The sequence below is a fragment of the Squalius cephalus genome (assembly GCF_949319135.1).
Source record: "Squalius cephalus genome assembly, chromosome: 24".
Lineage (NCBI taxonomy): Eukaryota > Metazoa > Chordata > Actinopteri > Cypriniformes > Leuciscidae > Squalius > Squalius cephalus.
This window is the reverse complement of record NC_137145.1, coordinates 5940003-5960819: the sequence shown is the minus strand read 5'-3', so window position 1 is coordinate 5960819 and position 20817 is coordinate 5940003. Positions and strand designations below refer to the sequence as shown.

General features: G+C 37.4%; 1 protein-coding gene across 1 annotated transcript; it reads right to left on the bottom strand.

Moving 5' to 3' along the window:
* Nucleotides 1-16734: 16734 nt before the first annotated feature.
* LOC307152808 (alpha-2B adrenergic receptor) lies at nucleotides 16735-19358 on the bottom strand. The gene is made up of 2 exons (XM_079861735.1): nucleotides 19278-19358; nucleotides 16735-19106 (listed from the first exon to the last, which is right to left on the bottom strand). Exon 2 carries the CDS (start codon nucleotides 19001-19003, stop codon nucleotides 17600-17602), a length of 1404 nt encoding a protein of 467 aa, XP_079717861.1. The 5' UTR covers nucleotides 19004-19106; nucleotides 19278-19358; the 3' UTR covers nucleotides 16735-17599.
* Between the last annotated feature and the right edge of the window lie 1459 nt (nucleotides 19359-20817).

The window sequence follows — 20817 nt, the reverse complement described above, 5'->3', positions numbered from 1 at the left end:
ACAGCTGTTAAAAGGTACATTATGTTCAAATAAGCAACCTCTGCTTTTGATTAATAGTGTTCTGTTTTCTTTCTAATGGACACCGTGAACAGAACTAGTGTGGGATGATTGACTCATGAGGCCAACATGTGGCACCATCACCATCAAACCGACTGGCTGCTTCAATCATCTAATGCGTGTACAAAAACACTGAGCATTGTGATTGAGCTATGACAGTTTTATCTCATTCTTTTACTGAGGTGACTTATGCAAATCATGTATCAGAAGATACATAAGCTGATCTAAGCTTTTTATTAGCAGTAATAGCCTGTGTGGGCGATGCCAATCAATGTCATTTATTAGTGGTGTCTGCAAATGTAAGCATACTACTATTTAAACAAACCACTAAGTCTGTGCATTAAAATTTAGCCTTAACTTGTCCCGCATTGTTTGGGCTTGTAATATAAGATACCTCGGATTGTGTTGTTTGTTGCTATTGCTTCAAGTGGAAAAATACCATGCAGAATGTATGAACAGTATGCATGCATGTATGAATGGATGGATGGGCCTTCATAACCTTCGAAATTCAAGCTGTTAAAACTACTTAACCCTCTGGTGCTCTTCATGTGTCGGTCAAAAATGAAGATTTTTTTTATTTCAATGAAATGAATGTACTATATTTTAGTTTGAAAATGTTTTTTATTTAATATTTTGTATTTTTATGGGATTTTATTTTACTAAATAATATTTACACTGTATTTATCATCCATTTATTCACTTTTTGAGCATAGACCTGAAAATTAATTACCAACTTAAACTGTGGTAAATTTTAAATTCTTTATAGCACATACTTAAGTTTCTCTTTTCAAAGACGACACTTGCCAGATTATTGCCGAAGTGAAAAAAGTTTTAAAAAGTGAACTTAAAAAAAGTTACAGAATTTTGCGTTTATTGTTATGAAAAATGCACAAAAATACTGTTTTCAATTTTTATATGAAATATATATTTTCAAAAACAAAAACTGCAAGAAAATCAATGTCATAAACCTAAACAAGTTGTGTTCCAAATTTGAGCTTGATATCTCAAAAATGAGCTTTCAGTAAGATTTTCTTTGGCCGCAGTACCAAAAGTTGAAACTAGATGAAATTCGTCTCCCATTAATTTCCAATGCGGTCATTTTTGACCGTGCGGAACAATAGTGTGTCTATTTTTTTCAGGACCATTTAACCTTTTCGAATCATGTCCATGATATTTGTGTGTGTGTGTGTGTGTGTGTGTGTGTGTGTGTGTGTGTGTGTGTGTGTGTTTACACAGCAAGTGTCAAAACCTTTACCAAGTTTCGTACCATTCCAATGAAGTAAAAAATTATAAACAAAACAAAACAAAACATAAAATGATTCTGTCAAAAATGACCGAAGAGCACCCAGAGGGTTTTCGCCAAGGCTTTCTCAAGCCAACATCAAAGTTTGTTGTGGCAAACTTTATCTAGTTATTATTATTATAAAATTTAAAAAAAAAACATAAAAAATTTGTTCCCTTTCGAGAACGGTCACTTCGTATTGCGTAGCTAATACGCAGTGGGGAAACTCCTTTGCTCGAGAATATTGAAGCTTATATTTTAAAATGCAGTGCAGCTGCACAGCAATACCAACCGAGCTACTAGCTCGCCCATCGGCTGTGCTGAGGCAACTGCACATCCTATGGTGAGGCAGCTCAGAAGAAGAAGCGGTCTTCTTCGAAGAAGCGGTCGCCGCTCATCTCTGCCCGCCCACTGCTGCTGGATGGAGAGCTAGAGCAGTTCATCCATCCAAACCCTGTCGAAACACCTCAGCCCTCGCTGGACGCGCGTTCTCCGCTTCCAGCCAGGCTGCTTCGGCCCTGCACACCATGGTGATGTTGCAGATTTTCCAGGCCACACTCCTCCAGGCTATGTACGAGTCTGACTCGGATCCTGAGTCATTCAGAGACCTTCGCAACGCCACTGACTTAGCACTGCGCACGACGAAGGCTACTCCTCAAGCTATCGGCAGAGGTATGGCTAACCTGATCGTGCTCGAGCGCCATCTTTGTCTAAACCTCACCGACATCAAGGAGGCGGACAGAACGGCGTTTTTCGACTCACCAGGTCTCCAGCACTGGCCCAGCTGTAAAGGGGTTTGCGGAGTGTTTCACCGAGGCACAGAAGTCATTACAAGCTATGCGACATTTCCTGCCAAAACTCTCCAGTTCTGCTTCTAGCCTACCCAGAAGAACGCCGCCTCCTCAGCTAGCGAAGTCAGCGCCTCGGGTTTCTCAGCCCCGCTGTTTTAGAAATTTTCAGTGTCTGTGAGGTAAAGGACACAAGCTGTTGTAGCTCCGCCCACTGTGCCAGGAGCAGCAGCTCATTTGCATTTAAAGGGACAGACACAAAAATGGTGCGTTTTTGCTTACCCTCAAAAAGTGACAATTTTAACATGCTATAAAAAATATCTGTGGGGTATTTTGAGCTAAAACTTCACATACACACTCTGGGGGCATCAGAGACTATTTTACCTCTTTAGGGCATTATACCACCTGTAAGAAATTTTAGTATGCCTCGACCCAAATTCCACTCCAAAATATATTTTAGAATGAGCTCATCCCCAAAAATGGCTTAATTATCATAGAGATGAAAGAAAGTAAAGTTATATTGTTTCTTCACCATTTGGGTTGATCACATCCTGAACAAATGGTAGTCAATTGTAGAATGGGACTGGGTGTGGGACACAGAGAACCTTCTCAGACAATGGGGTGTCACAACTCCATTAACATACAGACCACCGCCGTTACAACAAGAGCAACTTAATTTACAATAAGAACAGGATAAAAGGTTTAAGATTTGGATGTTCTGGGTTCATTCTGACGCCGGTGAACCCAAGGTGCTTTGTGTACCTTGCCACTGCTATGCTGTAATAAACTTCATTTTTGAGATTGTTGTTTCTAAAGTAACTGAAACAAAGTGCTTAAGTGTAAAGTTTCTAAAGTGACTGAAACTTGGTGTTGGTCTCTTATAATTCTGTTAAGATTCTAAAGAAATTGAATCAATCCGAAGTAATGTGGTGGCAGAGTTAGGCTATATTAGATTGGTTGTTTCTAAAGTAACTGAAACAAATGTGTATGTTTCTAACGTACTTGAAACTGATTGTGAAAGTTGTTATCGTTCTGAGGAAATTCTAAAGTAACTGAATAGACTCGACGCAGTGTGGTCACAGAATAATTTCACAACTATTGTGTGTTATAGTGTAGGCTAGCGAGTCTGACACGCCGTGACTCTGTGAAGTTTAAAACAAGAACCTGAAGCAGTGTGGTTTTGCCTGATGTACTGTGGCAGTGTGTTAAATTTGATAAATATTGTTTAAGCCTGAAGTACTGTGGCTAAGTAAGTTGTTCTGAGAAAATAACATAAAACCTGACGTAGTGTGGTTTTGTCCGATGTACTGTGACAGTGTTAAATAAAAAAATATAAAAAAAACCATTTCTTACTGTTCTGTGTTGTGAAATTTTAGCTCAAAAGGACTGTGGCCGTGGTTAAGTTTAGAAGCCTCGGTAGTGTGGCTATTTTGTTCATTTACGTCCGAAGTAGGCTACTGGAGCTGTGAACAATTAGACTAATGGATATCTTAAGGCAACTAGAAAATGTGTAGTCATTTAAATCAGACGTTGCGAATAACTATTAGATTACAAGATACTTTTAAAGCCCGATAAGACTTTTGAAAATGGAAGAAATTATTGTGAAATACATCGCTAAAGATGGTTCTCAGGAAATGTTTGATGGAATAGAGAATATTGTTGATTAACCATATAAGTGGGCTATCTCTAAGTATGAAAATTATCCCAAAATGCCTAGGAACAAAAAAGGAAAAAACGCTTATGTGCTTCAAGCTGTTTGTGTTTCGTATAGTAATTAGGAGGAGAGTAGATGAGTTAGAGGCTGAAAATAAGCATCTCAGTTTTTGGGTAAATAAAATAATAATCATTATAATAACTACCAGGCTAGTGAAATGATATGGAAAGAAGAAAAGATCAGGAAGTTGATTGTTTTGCTTGTGGAAAGATGGGACACAAGGCAAGACAGTGTCACTTTTCACACAAAAGAAAGATGGGCTATATCGTGATTTGCTTAAGAAAATAGGTAATTTAGAAACCCATTGTTGAAAGAAAATAAAGAAGAAATCCATTTACATATTGTCAAACATATCACACCAGCAACATGACTGTAGCTCAGTCAAAAGCAAATGCTGATGCAAATTAGAATTGGTTTTACGATAGTAACACATTTTAGAAAAAGTGTTACTATCAAAACGGGGGTGATTCTTTATGAAAGATGTTTTATTAGCATTGCTATGTAGTTGTAATTTATAATAAATGTTTTGACATTCATTTTCAAATGAATTTTTAAGACATTACTGATGTTTGATGTTCATTTGATTAAACCTGTGACTTTAATGTTTTGAATGTGAAAAGATTATTGTGGGGAAAAGGGGGGGCAACCTCTTCTTTTTGATTATTGTTTCAGATATAAGCATCAAAATGTTTGTCTGAAACGTGTAACCTACTGGAGAAAGATGATCTAGTCGTTTGAAGGATGAGAAGGAAGTAGAACCTGTGGAGCCAGGGGATTTTCTCAAGAAAAAGAACAGAATACAGAGATTTCCAGACCTGCAAGATCCAGAACTCCAGGCCTAAAAGACCTAGAAACCCTGAGACTCGAACAACACCAGTGACTGCTTCTTCTAGAAGGAATTATGGTCCAAGTGGAAAAGAATGGACAATGAGAAGTGAAACAAGAGGAGATTTCAGAAAAAAAAAAAAAATTCAGAGACTACGGACAGCAGTCTTTCCACATAGAGGGAAACAAGTGGATAAAGGATGTCCACACTGAGAAAATGGACACAATACACATGACAAAATGAAAAACCACACACGCACATTATATTGTCTATTGATTGTTGATTGTTTGAGTGATCGAATCCAAACAATATGCTAACATTACTGATACACATTTTGAGAGCCCAACAAGGCCTTGAAGAAAGACAAGATTTTTGCAAAACAGATGCATGATGGAGACTTAGATATGGCCTATTCTGGTTTATTATGGAATGTAACCTTTAAAACGGCTGTATGTGTATGTATCTTTCTTATTATTTGCCAATGCCTAATGTTAAGTGTTCTGTTTAAACGTTGAATTGTAGATAACTTAATGATCGCTTTAGGACACTCTTACTGGCTGTGATGGTTCTTGAATGTCTTCTCACCCACACCCAAGAAAATGTTTATATATCATATTGCCAAAGAAGAGTCTCTTTAGAAGAGTCTCTTTGATAATTCTGCCCAATTGGATGGGAGCTGTAACCAGTGTGCATGAGGTGTCGACCCAAAGACGGGTAAGATTCCCTGGTGGCCAGAGGAGGACAACCTAAACCAGGGCGTCACCGCTACTGGGCACCTGCCCGATAGAGAAGAGAGGTGTAGAGACTGTGAGAAGGGAGTGGATGTGATGCTTCTTTTGGGCCAAGAAAAAGAAGAGGGGACATCAGAAAGGGGACTGTAAGAAATTTTAGTATGCCTCGACCCAAATTCCACTCCAAAATATATTTTAGAATGAGCTCATCCCCAAAATGGCTTAATTATCATAGGGATGAAAGAAAGTCAAGTTATATTGTTTCTTCACCATTTGGGTTGATCACATCCTGAACAAATGGTAGTCAATTGTAGAATGGGACTGGGTGTGGGACACAGAGAACCTTCTCAGACAATGGGGTGTAACTTCATTAACATACAGACCACCGCCGTTACAACAAGAGCAACTTAATTTACAATAAGAACAGGATAAAAGGTTTAAGATTTGGATGTTCTGGGTTCATTCTGACGCCGGTGAACCCAAGGTGCTTTGTGTACCTTGCCACTGCTATGCTGTAATAAACTTCATTTTTGAGATCTTCGACGTCCACATCATTTTTTCTTACACATCCCTTTAAAATAGTTACAAAATAGATGAGATGATAAAAACGTATACCATTAATTGCATCCAGCATATATGTAGGATGTTACCTGAGAGAGAGGAAGAGACAAAGAAAAGAGGCAAAGAAAGAGTGCCCTAAGAAAGGGACACAGAGGAAAAGAAGAGACCAGAGACAAGAAGCCCCAGCGAAATGAAGAGCCAGAGAATAAAAGAGCCAGAGCAACAGTTGCAATATTGTTTTATCTCAACACTCAACTGTTGCAGCGTCAATTACGTAGCACGTACTGCTGTAATTGACGCTGTTGAGTGTTTTATGAATTTTTTAATTTTAACCTTATAAAATTAATATACTGCACGGTTGAGTACATAGTGTGTAAGTGCATAGTGTATAGTGTGTCATTTTGGGGCACAGCTTTATGTCATTTTCAGTTTCACTGATATACATCACGGAACCAAATCATAAAACTTTCCTCAGATTGAGACTGTCAAATTAGAAGCACAAACCTCAGGCCACAAACCACATTTTTTTAAGAAACTGAGGTGAAGTACCTCATATCAGTGAGAGCAGCATTTCAACATCCTGTTATGAATTGCTGGTTATTCCCTTCGCTTGGCATGTGTTACCGCCAATAGCAATTTCTTGCCAAGCAGCCAGCAGCTCTTTAACAAATGATGCATGTAAAAATGAACCCAACGTGTTTACATGAATGAATTATGGGACAGCCCTTAGACTGAACATGCTGAAGCCAGTATAGATAACTGGAGCAGGAAGTAAATTCAGATGCATAGCTTGCATTAACAGCTCTTAATAGCGCTGGCAAAAAGCTTCACTCAGCGGCTCTGATCCAGTCTGTAAACACGGCCTATGAGAGAGTGATTGTGGAGTGCATTCGCTCAGCCCTGCTCCCTAATTAGCTCGCACCAAGATGCTTCCAGACAATCTGAAGTGAAAAGGCATTGACAAGACATCTAGTGGGAGGACAAAATGATTATCCTAAATTTAAGAATCTCAGAATATTGGAACTGAGCAAACTGATTATGAATACAAACGATACGTTCACATTTTCTGAGGAAAATATGAGTGGTGCCACAATTCTATAGTGCTGCTGCTGGTGCTCTGAATGTTCTTTAGAGTGTTGCTACAGTATATGGTTGCTACAGTGTTTTGAGTAGTTAACCTTTCACGCTTATAGATCACAAAAGCCATTTTCTTTGATGGCATAGTTGCCCATCAACCACTACAGTGGACTCTTGTGCATCATCCTATACACTGCCACCAAGTGGCAAGCCTTTTTATGTGGGATTTTTTTCTCCAAACCAAGATGGCCAACAGCCAGGCAGAAATGCATAGCTGCTCCAAAATATCCATACATTTATGCTATGCTCCTTGGAGACTTTTGCAGAATTTTTTTTTTAACATCAAGTAACATCTTAGGAGTCGTATCATTGTTAAAGGTGCATTGCGCAACATTTCATGTTAAAAATACCCGTTTTTCTAACTCATACATGCTTAAACAATTGCCTGATGGGCTGAATGAGCCCTTCTCTGATCACTGCGATTGCCTCTATAATCCTGTACAGTAAAATAAATAAGAGGGATTCGGGACGGAATTTGAGACTGGGCGTGACGTCATGCACGTTCACGCTCACCTGGCTATGTCTGGCTGGTTTGTGTATTCGCCGCCATTCTCCGAATCAGCGAAGACAACTCGAGCGACAAAAGTAGAAGATGGATTCAAAGAGACCGGCTTGTAGTCGATTCCAAACCCCAACGCAAACTCCACGTAAGACAAAGACACATGCGTGTGGTCCATGAGCGTGCACACCTCTGGTTGCAGTTTCGCTTGTCGCCAGAGGGGGCATAGTTCTGCAAAAACTCAGAGACTTGCGCAATGCACCTTTAAATGAAAGTAAATTCTGATTAATCGTCTGTCCTCTAAATTGGGCATCACTATATTTCTGTTACAATTCATACTATTACTGTGACTCGTTACATCACAAGGTAATCTGATTACGTAATGCACATTACTTGTAATGCGTTACTTGTTACATCAGAAAGTTATCTGATTACATAATGCACAGTACTTGTAATGCGTTACTTAACTCGTTACGCCAAAAAGTAATCTAATTACGTAATGCGTTACTTTACTTGTTAAATCAAAAAGTTATCTGATCACGCAATGCTCATTACTTTTAATGCGTTACTTTACTAGTTACATCAAAAAAGTAATCTGATTAAGTAATGCACATTACTTGTAATGCGCTACTTTACTTGTTACATCAAAAAAGTAAGCTGATCACGTGATGCACATTACTTGTAATGCGTTACTTAACTCGTTACGCCAAAAAGTAATCTAATTACGTAATGCGTTACTTTACTTGTTACATCAAAAAGTTATCTGATCACGCAATGCTCATTACTTTTAATGCGTTACTTTACTAGTTACATCAAAAAAGTAATCTGATTAAGGAATGCACATTACTTGTAATGCGCTACTTTACTTGTTACATCAAAAAAGTAAGCTGATCACGTGATGCACATTACTTGTAATGCGTTACTTAACTCGTTACGCCAAAAAGTAATCTAATTACGTAATGCGTTACTTTACTTGTTACATCAAAAAGTTATCTGATCACGCAATGCTCATTACTTTTAATGCGTTACTTTACTAGTTACATCAAAAAAGTAATCTGATTAAGTAATGCACATTACTTGTAATGCGTTCCAACACTGCTAATGTCAGATGAGATTTGAAAACACCTGATTGATAGTTTTTTCCACAGTCTAAAAACATCAGTAGATCAATGTAGATTTCAGTCTCAGGTTTTCTCAGTGAGGAGAGCTAAATTTGTCCATATTGATCTTATTCAGAAATTATCAGCAAATAAGAGTAAATCGACATGCTCTGGAAGACTAGAGGGAGCGTCAGCGTTTGTCTGGGTTGGGTTTCCACAGAGTTGTACCTTCACTGGCTGTAGAGCTCTTTGATGGAATAACGTCTTCATGTTCTGATATCAAATATGTGACATTAAGCTTGTATGATGTTCTTCTCTGTCTGCTGGTCGAATGGGAACAAACTCAATTGTGTTTGCAATAATTGAAGCTGTATTGTTTTTTTTTGTATATATTTTATAGTTTTCACATGATTTTATATAATTGTATTAATTGGTTTGTTAAATACACACAGCATTACTGTGATATTACTCTATACTCTATTGTGTTTAATACAGTATCTCTTCATTTAAAAACATAAAGCATACTGTCCACTCAAATGGACTTCTGGAAATTTCTTTGTAAAATATGTTTAAAAAAAATCCTGACTTTGGTTATCATAATTCATGCATGAAAGGGTTAATATGAGTGGCTTACAATTCAAAAGAAACCACAGATAATAAGTTTTATAAATGTTTTATCATGCACCTAGCAAAAAGTTTATGTCTGATCACTTAGAAAAGTATAGCACACTTCTATTTCACAAGCTGTATGATTTGAGGTATGTGCAGGATAATGCAGAAAATTTTAATACTTGTGATTTGAACAAACCTCGAACCCCATAAACACTATTAGAAATGCCACTTCAAGTCACAAACAACCACTTTTGACGCTCTAATTTGATTTCATCAACAGCAAGCCATAAACAACCACCTTTGATGCTCTAATTTGATTTCATAAAAATCCCCACAATGCATTATCTGCATAATGTGTCAAAGGGCCTTAATTCTTATCATTGGCAAAAGGTAGTCAGACATATGCATGCAAAAGAATTGGCATAATTAATCTTGTTCATAAAGGTTTGTTGTTGTCATTATAAAACTGAGCCCAGCAACCCTCATAATCAACATATTTGCATGCGAAGTCTGTATACAAATATGTCCCACCTTGGCCTGTGCAGCATCTGTTTCTGCTGCTGCTTCAAAAAGACGAAGGGACACTTGAGATTGCAGAGGAAAGCAGCGTTTCACAAAATTAACATGCAACTGAATGGATGAAAAAATGAACAGCTGCAAAAAGCAGATTTTTTCCACAGATGTAGTCACCAAGATGCAGATGGTTGTGTGCGATTTCCTCAGACGACCTCAGGTGTGAGCAGTAATAAACTGCATGAAGGAACTTCTTTTTTTTTTTCACTGCACTAACAACCACATAATATCAGCTTGCATATCTTGAAGCAAAATGCAGAATATGAAAAAGAGATGCTCTCATGAATAGCCCTATGCAAACGATAGAACTGCGGTCAAATTCTGTGGTAATGATAGACAGTCAAAAAAAGTCTAAGAGGTTAGGCTACAGTGCCTTTATCAGGCCAACTCAATAAAAACAACCTGCTGTGTGTGTCTGTTCATGACAATACGTCTATTGGTGGACTAGCAGGCTCCATTTACTGCTCAGTGTGGTATCTTGTTTATTAAGTTTCACATAAGATGGTTATCTTACCTGGAATAGGGCTGCCAACAACAGACACAATTGACACTTTTCACACGCTCACTTTTCACAGCTGGAGAACAATGTCCCATAACGTTATATTTACCTCAGCAAAGCTATTAAATGACCATATATAGCACGTTACTAGAAAAATTAGCTATAGAGAGGAGTATTTTGCTAAATATGTGCACTATATTACATATTTATTATATTTTTACTTCTACACTATATTGCCAAAAGAATTGGGACACCCCTCCAAATCACTGAATTCAGGTGTTCCAATCACTTCCATGGCCACAGTTGTAGGCAAGCACCCAGGCATGTAGACTGCTTCTACAAACATTTGTAAAAGAATGGGTCGCTCTCAGGAGCTCAGTGAATTCAAGCGTGGTACTGTTTTTGGTTGCCACCTGTGCAATAAGTCCATTCGTGAAATTTCCTCACTGAATAATCCACGGTCAACTGTTAGTGGTATTATAACAAAGTGGAAGCAATTGGGAACAACAGCAACTCAGCCACGCAGTGGTAGGCCACATAAAATCACAGAGCGGGGTCAGCGCATGCTGAGGCGCTCAGTGCGCAGAAGACGCCAACTTTCTGCAGAGTCAATAGCTACAGACTTCTAGACTTCATGTGGCCTTCAGATTAGCTCATGAACAGGGTGTAGAGAGCTTCATGGAATGGGTTTCCATGGCCGAACAGCTGCATCCAAGCCTTACATCACCAAGTGCAATACAAAGCGTCGGATGCAGTGGTGTAAAGCACGCCGCTACTGGACTCTAGAGCAGTGGAGATGTGTTCTCTGGAGTGACGAATCACGCTTCTCTGTCTGGCAATCCGATGGACAAGTCTGGGTTTGGTGGTTGCCAGGAGAACGGTACTTGCCTGACTGCATTGTGCCGAGTGTAAAGTTTGGTGGAGGGGGGATTATGGTGTGGGGTTGTTTTTCAGGGGCTTGGCCCTTTAGTTCCAGTGAAAGGAACACTTAACCCTCGTGTTATGTTGGAATTCTGTGCACTCCCCTTATGGTCCGGGTCAAATTGACCCGCATTGGATTCAATACAATTCCTCAAAAATCACACTATGAAAAACAACAAAGATTCAGGTTCAAACTGTAAACTTTTAATATCAGCAATATCAGCATTTGTCAAATATTCCAAAAAATATATATCTGAAGATATGATTTAATGAAAATGTTTTTTAACCATTTTTTAAAACTATTTAAAATTTGAATATACGTTATATTTATATATATTTGCATATACATTTTTTAAACTTTTTTTTTTTTTTTTTTTTTTGCTTAGAACATCATAACTGAACAATTAATCAATTAATCTGAGCTCATTTTTCCTGCTGTCTATGTCGAAGTCTCAAGATATTTCAGATATCTTGAATATATAAATGAGAGCTTATTTTACTATTTGTCTGTCAAAGATTTTCATTTGTAATTTGCAATTAATTCTGAACACCATGATTTAGCTTTTTCAAGTGTGTTTGGTTTGGGTTAGAGCACTTTTAGATACACTTACACTTTAGAACTGGAGTTAATGCCCTGACATATATAAAATAAATGTTTTTATTTTGTGTCTGTACAGTTGCTTTTGAATAGCTGCCTATGATGGACATCACAGACGTAATAGTAATTTTGTTTGTATTTGTCAAAAAAAAAACAAAACACCAGTATGTTGAAACTTTGCATGCATGTTCATGATGATAAATGAGAAAAAGTCACAAAATATCAAGAAAAAAAAATGTTTAATATTATTTCAGGTAGCTTGAAAAAAAAGAAAAGAAATGATAGGTAATTTTTACCATCTGTGGCTGACAAAATATTTTTCTGCATTGAAATAAGTGTGGAAAACCTATTTTTTTAGCTTCATAATGTAGTAAAAAAATAAAATAACAAAATATAACCAAGAAATGTTATTATTTTGGGTCCGTACAGTTGCCTTAGAGCGTTAAAATATGCGGGTCAAATTGACCCGCGAACATCACGAAAGGAACATTTATTTTGTTTGTATATGTCAAAAAACACCAGCATGTTGAAACTTTGCATGCATGTTCATGATGATAAATGAGAAAAAGTCACAAAATATCAAGAAAAAAATAAAAGGTTTAATGTTATTTCAGGTAGCTTGAAAAAATAAATGATAGGTAATTTTTACCATCTGTGGCTGACAAAATATTTTTCTGCATTGAAATAAGTGTGGAAAACTACATTTTTTAGCTTCATAAGGTAGTAAAAAAATAAAATAACAAAATATAACCAAGAAATGTTATTATTTTGGGTCCGTACAGTTGCCTTAGAGCGTTAAAATATGCGGGTCAAATTGACCCGCGAACATCACGAAAGGAACAGTAATTTTGTTTGTATATGTCAAAAAACACCAGCATGTTGAAACTTCGCATGCATGTTCATGATGATAAATGAGAAAAAGTCACAAAATATCAAGAAAAAAAACATAGGTTAACCAGTATTTCCAACAACTAGAAAATCTAAACGGGTCAAATTGACCCGCAACATAACACAAGGGTTAATGCTTCAGCATACCAAGACATTTTGGACAATTTCATGCTCACAAGTTTGTGGGAACAGTTTGGGGACGGCCCCTTACTGTTCCAACATGACTGCATAAAGAGATGGTTCAACTTCACATAGAAAGCATTTTTGCTTTGAAAACTGCAGACGCGGGCAGTGGAATTGGGGAAAAGGCGCAAGATCTCGAGACGTGTCTTTTAAAAGTTGAACTTATTTTAACTTGAGTGCTGCGTTTTTAGAACGTCGTGTCATGCGCGAGACTCTGTAAAAGACGCGAGACGCGAACTCAACGGTCATACATGTCCGTCTAGCGCGTGTTTAGATTGAAAAATAAAGTAGCGCGGTGGAATGGAAAAAACGTGCTTTTCCGGTACAGTAGGGGAGTGCGGGGCACAGCGTAACACAGGGTTAGTTGTAACACACTTGTTTTAAATACTTCCACACATGCTAGCATGACGAAACTTGGTGTATTTACTAGTTGCCATATCAACACTATATAGAGAAAAAATTTTGCCAAAATTATTATTTTTTTGGAAGATATATCCATAGACATTTATTAAACCATAGCAAAAGTAAATTTCTTACTTAAGTTAATTTTTCATCTCTATTTTTTGTGTTTATTTAAAATTAGACAAATCTGATATTATTTTAATCTCCAATATGTTATTTAACAGTTGGGATAGTTCTTTAATGCTTCGCTAACTAGCAGAAGACACTAGCAGGGTTTAAATCCCAGTTGTGCAGGCGGGGCATGTTGTAACACTGCGTTACAATGAGCCCCTATTAGAAATATGCTATTATATTCTGTACTTTTATTAATTGTATTGAGAAAACGTGATAAAAAGGTGAATAAAGACTGAGAGTCAATGTTCAGAAATTACTAATTATTTATTTGTTTTGAACTATGTTGTATAGCTGTGTTTTCATGTGTTCGTAGTCAAAACTCAAAAATGAGTTTATATTTAATTATTAAAAATTGCCATTATTTTATATGAAAAAGTTTTTTAATTGTATTTTATTTAGAAAATATTTTAGTTTGTCTTGTATATTTTTTTATTAGATCAGATAACATTTTAAGCTGTCATATGTCATGTTACAATGTACCCCTCACATGTTACAATGTACCCCACCTATGGGGCATGTTGTCACATTTCACTTCCATTCTTTCGGGGTATATCCAGAAAAAAGTATATACTGTATTAATAAAACAAAACCACATAATTGTACTAGACATGTGGGAAATTAATGTGGGAAAAAATAAATACTCTGAACCATAAGTAGAATTACACAAACTGAGAAAGTCAAAAAGCGTTACTTTGTGCCCTGCTCTCCCCTACATAGACTGTAAAAAAGGTACAGTATGAGAGCTTATTAATTATGAAGACGATCATTTATTTTTGCTAATTATTATTTTATTATAATAATGACTGTTGTTAGTTTAGTTTTAGTTTTTCATTTATGTTGAAATTTCTATTTTATTTAGTTTACGAAAATGTTTTTTGACCAATAATTTTACTAAATAGTCCAATAGTTTTAGTCATAGTTTCAGTTTACGTTTAAGAAAATAACCTTGATAGTTACATGGCTAATATTTGTATTTGGATGAGAGCCCATGCCGTTTGTTTCGCTTTGTTTTTGGAGTAAGATCACTTTCTCTTTCATGAGATATACTTCCTCTTCTTGACCGGATTACATTTCTCCATGTCGTAAACTTTAGGGGTGAGGCTTCAAAACCGTGAATTTTTAGGGACGTGATATTCAAATGATGATTATTTTGAGCCACCACATGTATCAACGTAGGCTACAATCATTCATACGATGGGATTGGTGATAAATGAGGCCCAGTATGTTTTCTCAGTCCCAATGCCTTCTATGTGCCATACACGTATGTTTAAATGTAAAAAACATTCAATAAAAAAGATAACAATAACTCCATATATTCAGAGTTTCATTCCATATATTCAGAGTTCCCTTCCATATATTCACACTCTCATTCCATGTATTCAAATATCATTCCATATATTCAGTTTCATGCCATATATTCAGTTTCATTCCATATATTCAGATTCATTCTGTATATTCAGAGTTCCCTTCCATATATTCACACTCTCATTCCATTTTAGTTTCAGAGTTTCATTCCATATATTCAGTTTGTCATTCAATATATTCACACTCTCATATATGTTCAGGTTCTATTCCATTTATTCACACTCTTAATCCATATACTCAAAACTTCATATTCTAAATACAATAAGTTCCTGAACGGCATGCGATTATATAGCCTATATATAATATATATATATATGTTTGTGTGTGTATGTGTATATATTAATAATATATTTATATATAAATGTATAGTATAATTCATAAAATTTGTTATATTAAAACGTAATTATATGTTAAATTTATGAATTTAACTGTATAAATTTAACTGATTTTTTTTTACAATTGATAGTCCCATGTCTATCAACGAGTAAAAAATAAAATAAAATAATAATTCACCTAGTTAAGGAGCAATATTAAATCGCAGCCAAATATAAACTGTATGTGTGATAGAGGCACTATATGACGTATGCTGGTTCCAAGAAATCGGAATAGACAACAATAACAATGTAAATGACATACAAAACTCAGATTCACTGCCTAACATCACTGGCTGTCATAGTCCAATCCAGCCACACAATAGACAGCCAGCAAAACTTCCCACACAGCTGTCATGAATTTTTGAAAACAATCTGCAAAGAAACATTAGCAATACACCATGTCGCCGAAAATTATTAAAATATGGAGACGACTCACATGTACATTTATTTTCACAAATACATATACAAGAACAGCTCATTTCAGCAGGATGCTTAATAAAAGCAAATTTGAGAAGCCGTTTTATTGTCAAAGAAATGCTGGAACATGCCAAGCTCTGCTTCTCTGCACTCACACTCACTGATATCATTTAGAAGCTAAATGAAACGGAAACTCCTAATCACAGCACAAAAATAATAAAAGCCTTATCAGGAGGCATTAATCAGTGCACAAATCATTAACATAATTGTCCATGTCGTCTTTACACACAAAAAACACTGGGAGAGGTTCTGATAGCCCAGAGCATCAGACTGCAGACACAACGTCCATTACTTTCAATCAGAATCCATCAAATTAAGCAATGATAGAGACCAAGACGACTCTAATCCAGGAAATCCATGTCATTCGTTCAAAAACATACAAGTCAAGACCATGCTTTTAATGAAAACAGCGGATGTTCAGATTGTTACAGATGTAAAAGCTAGATAAAGCCATACATCTTGCTCTGCATTAGCTTTATTTTCCTCTCACCCCAGAGAACGAAGCCTCTCTCGGGTTTTAAGAGCTCTGGCACTTTCCCAGAGGTGAAGCTCTCTGAAATGCAGCGGAGCCAGAGGTGTCTCCAAGAAAGAGCCACATTGTCTTTGAACGTACACTGGAAAGGTCACAACCAACACCCTGGAGGCCAGCGAGTTTCCAGAAAGAGACACTGTCACAATCGCGTGAGTTCCTCATGTTTGATGTGGCACCTCAGCTGATAGAATGCAAAAACCAATGGAATGCGTGCTGATGCGGATATACAAGTCATATTTCACCCCAAAATCAAGACGAACAAGGAGCTCTATTTTGCTTAAATACTAAATCTTTCTTAATGGTCCTGCATGTTTGCTTTATGACACTGACAACTAAAGGACATAAATAATTAACATTCCATATGCTCACTTTCCAAAGACATTTATAAAGACTCAAGGTAATCATGAACATGTAAATTGATTTACACAAAAAAAGGATTTCTGATTGGCTAGTTTATTTGACAAGAAAACAAGAGAGAAAATAAATAAATAAATGTCAAATTATCTTTGCAGAAACTAGATCTGTGGTAATTCTATGAAATGTCAGTAGGCACAAATTCATTCATACAGCTTCTTATATGTGACCCTGGATCACAAAACCAGTCTTAAGTCCCACGGGTATATTTGTGGCAATAGCCAACAAAACATTGTATGGGTCAAAATTATCGATTTTTTTAGGATATTAAGTAAAGATCATGTTCCAAGAAGATATTTTGTAAATTTCCCACCTTAAATATATAAAAAATATATTTTTGTGAGGGAATGCAGCACAATCACCAATAGAAATTTTCTCAATGTTTCGATTTTTCTGCACCCTCAGATTCCAGATTTTCAAATAGTTGTATCTCGGACAAATATTGTCCTATCCTAACAAACCACACATCAATGGAAAGATTATGTATTCAGCTTTCAGATGATGTATAAATCTCAATTTTAATAAAATTACCCATAAGACTGGTTTTGTGGTCCAGGGTCACATATTTAAATAGAAAAATACAGAAATAAAGCATAGTATAATAAAAAAGGAAATTGCACAAGAAATAAAATAACTTATTAATTGTTAAAATACAGTAAGTTTATTTAATGAAAGAAAAAAAAATAGAATATTTTAAATAAATTGAATCACTAAAATAACTCAAAGGAAAACTTTCAGAAATCAGAATTTGTCCGGAAACACTTTTAAATTTCCATTATTTTTGTGTCACATTGCTAGAAATGTATAGGTGAAGCAGTTGGGGTGAAATATGACCCGAACAGTTTGTCTCTTCACTTTACTGTATAAAACTGCTTTTCAGGGGTGTTTGCTTTCAGAAACAACAGCCCTTACACTTTTTAAACAGAATCTTTTTGAAGGCTTTACGGAAGTCCCTGTTAAAGATGGTGTAGATGAGCGGGTTCAGGGCGCTGTTGCAGTAGCCCATCCAGAAAAAGAACTTAAAAAGCGCTTCCGGCAGGTTACAAGACTGACAAATGGCCTGCAGGATGTAGGTGAAGAAAAAGGGGAACCAGCAGACGACAAAAACCCCAATGACGACCGCAAGGACGAAGGTGAAACGCTTCTCGCGGATGATCATGGCTTTCCTCTTGGTGTTCGGAGTTCCCGCTGGCTTCACGTTGGAAGAGGCCAGCTGGCTGCCCTTAGATGTTGCAATGACGTTCTGGAAAGTTTGGGTTGGTGAGGTAGTCTGGTGGCCGGGCTCCAGCGCCCCCACATTGGAGGACGTCCCATTGGCATCATGTCCCCTTACTACCTCAACGTCCGAGCCAGAGCTTGAGCTGTCCTCCTTGTTGTCCTTGCACCTCTTTGAGCGTTTCTTCTGCTTTGGATTGTCCACTGGAGGCTGAGGTTGGTTTACAGCGTCAGATCTGGAAGCAGCCAGATTGGGAACATTCGCAGGGTCAACACCTCCCTGGTCTTTGGCGCTCTGCACCGCCACTCCCGGCGGGACGTCTTTTCTCGGCTCTCCTGGAGGATATCGAGTGTGCTTCTTGGCAATCTGATAGATGCGAATGTACACTAGGATCATGATGAGACACGGGGCAAAGAATGACCCGATGGAGGAGTACAGGATGTACCATAAATCATCGTTGAGTTTGCACTTCTGCTCCTGGGTCTTATTCATGGAGACCAGTGGGGGGAAAGAGATGACTGCGGAAATGAGCCACACCACAAAGATGGCGCCCTTGATCTTGCGAGGGGTGCGCTGGGTGGAGTACTGCACCGGCCGGGAGATGGACAGGTAGCGGTCCAGGCTGATGGCACACAGGTGTATGATGGAAGACGTGCAGAAGAGCACATCCAGCGCCAAGATGATCTCGCACCAAAATGGTTCAAAGTACCAGCAGCCCATTAGTTCATTGGCCAGGGAGAACGGGATGATCAAGGTGGCCACCAGGATGTCTGCCGCTGCCAGGGACACCAGGAAAAGGTTCTGAGGTCCTCGCAAAGAGCGGCACGTCAAGACAGCGATGATCACTAGGATGTTCCCAAAGATGGTGAACAGCATGATGAGCGTCATAGCGGTGGCAAATGCGGCTGTGGCTTCAGGGGAATAACAAGAATTGGGATTGCATGCACTGCTATTGTCTCCCAAATTACCAGTAGTTGATGAGCTACTGGTACTTTGAATTTCAACATTTGCAGATGTCATATTTAAGTTCCAGGCTAGACAGAGAAGTGCAAAGTAGTCTTTGACGTAGACTTGTATCATAGCGTAACCCTTCCAAGAGCTTTCTTTCTTTTAGAAAATTGTTAAAAAGTGAAATGTCTTAATAGCAAAGAATGACATCCTCCAGGTACTTCCTTTGGCAGATCTCAAGAGAAAAGAAAGATGAATCAAAATACTGCATTTACACTAAAAGGGGGTCGTGCAGTCAAAATATGCAAAATTACTCTTTTCACTCAGGCAAAAATGATTAAAGCAAAGCAAAACTACAAAAATCTGTCATTATTAATAAATAAAAAAAAACGCGGCATGAACTTACCACAGCATAAGCCAAGCAGCTTTTAGAAAAGCCAAGTCACCAAAACTACACAAGTCTCGTGTGCCGATCTCATTCCAGTCCAAAAATGAGGCAGCGCACAAATACGCGCTTGGAGATGCGCGCGGACACTAGCGCGTCAACACAAAACACACATTTTTCAGGAAGTAAAAGCGAAGGAGCTGAATTTGCAAGATACAGGAATGTAAAACTGATTTAAACATGGTAGTTCCGTGGGGTTATGTTTGTCCGAACAGCTCTGAAAGTCTCTTTATGCGTGAAAAGGCTCACCATCTTCAAACACGCGCACCAGCCAAGACAAAAGTATAGTTCTTCAAATACCAAACATTAAGACAAACGATCTTTGCATAAACATTTCCATGTCAGAGGGGGAAAAAAATCGACGAAGGAAAGCTCCTGTCTTTAAGACTTTAAATAATTGTTTTTAATATTTCAAAATAGAATTTCTCATCATCAGCGGAATAAAAAGAAAGCCATTCCAGTCATTAATCAATGTAGTTTTCTTGAAGGTTCATAGAACTTTGCGCATCGGTCACTGGAATGGACTGACTTGAGTCTAACTGAGCGCGCGCCTCTCTGTGTCCCCCGCCATGACGTCAGGAAGATAACCTCGTCGTGACGTCACGTCAGAGAATTACTCCTTAGGAGTATAAAATGTAAAGCTGTACCTTAGTTATATTTTTCTAATTGATACATGCAAGTGTCTCAAAGGGAATCCGCATTTAAAAAAGAAACAACGTTGGGGGAAAAGCAAGTAAAAATGCAAAGACTTAAAGTTAAATTTAATTTGATTGAAACGCGAGGCAGGGTTTGCGTTGCTTTATCGAAGACAGCATTGCGCATATTTACATAGAAAAACAATGGAAAAGAAGCGAAGTAGACGCGTTCTGTGTGAACTAAAGAGTAATTTGTGGATTGTGCCAGGCATTTCTGCACTTTTATTCCCCTTGCTCTTGCTTACAGAGTACTTTATTTATGCAAATTAAATAAACAAGATTTGTATGATTTAATGACACCATAATGGAGTATCAATTCACTCTGGAACATGAAAGAAAGTGAAAACTTGCAACCTTTCAGGTATTTGCAAGGCCGTTTTTAAAGGTGTAAAGAAAACAATTTACTAGAATCACTACAGCTGATTGTACAAAAAAACAAAAACAAGACGATATCAAACTACAACATTCATCTCTCCAGATATGAAATGGGACTGCGATTAATATGCTGGTGAAAGTAACTCAAATTCACGTCACACAACACAATAAAAACATTACACATATAAAATAGAGTTAATGACATGGTCTGTAATGTTGCCAGAAAGCAGTATGAGGCACAAACAGACCGTCTGTACATTTGTGCCTCATACTTCTTTTTGGCAACATTCACATTCTCCTACTAAAAACAAACAATTAACAGTGACTGCCACCTACTGGACAAAACTTAGAAATGTTAGTTCACCCAAAAAAGAAAAAAAAAAAAAAAAAAGAAAAAAAATCTGTCATTTACTCACCCTCAAGTTGTTCCA

What these genes read in the sequence shown, in the direction of transcription:
- LOC307152808 (XM_079861735.1), bottom strand. Translation starts at nt 19,003, where the DNA reads ATGATACAAGTCTACGTCAAAGACTACTTTGCACTTCTCTGTCTAGCC.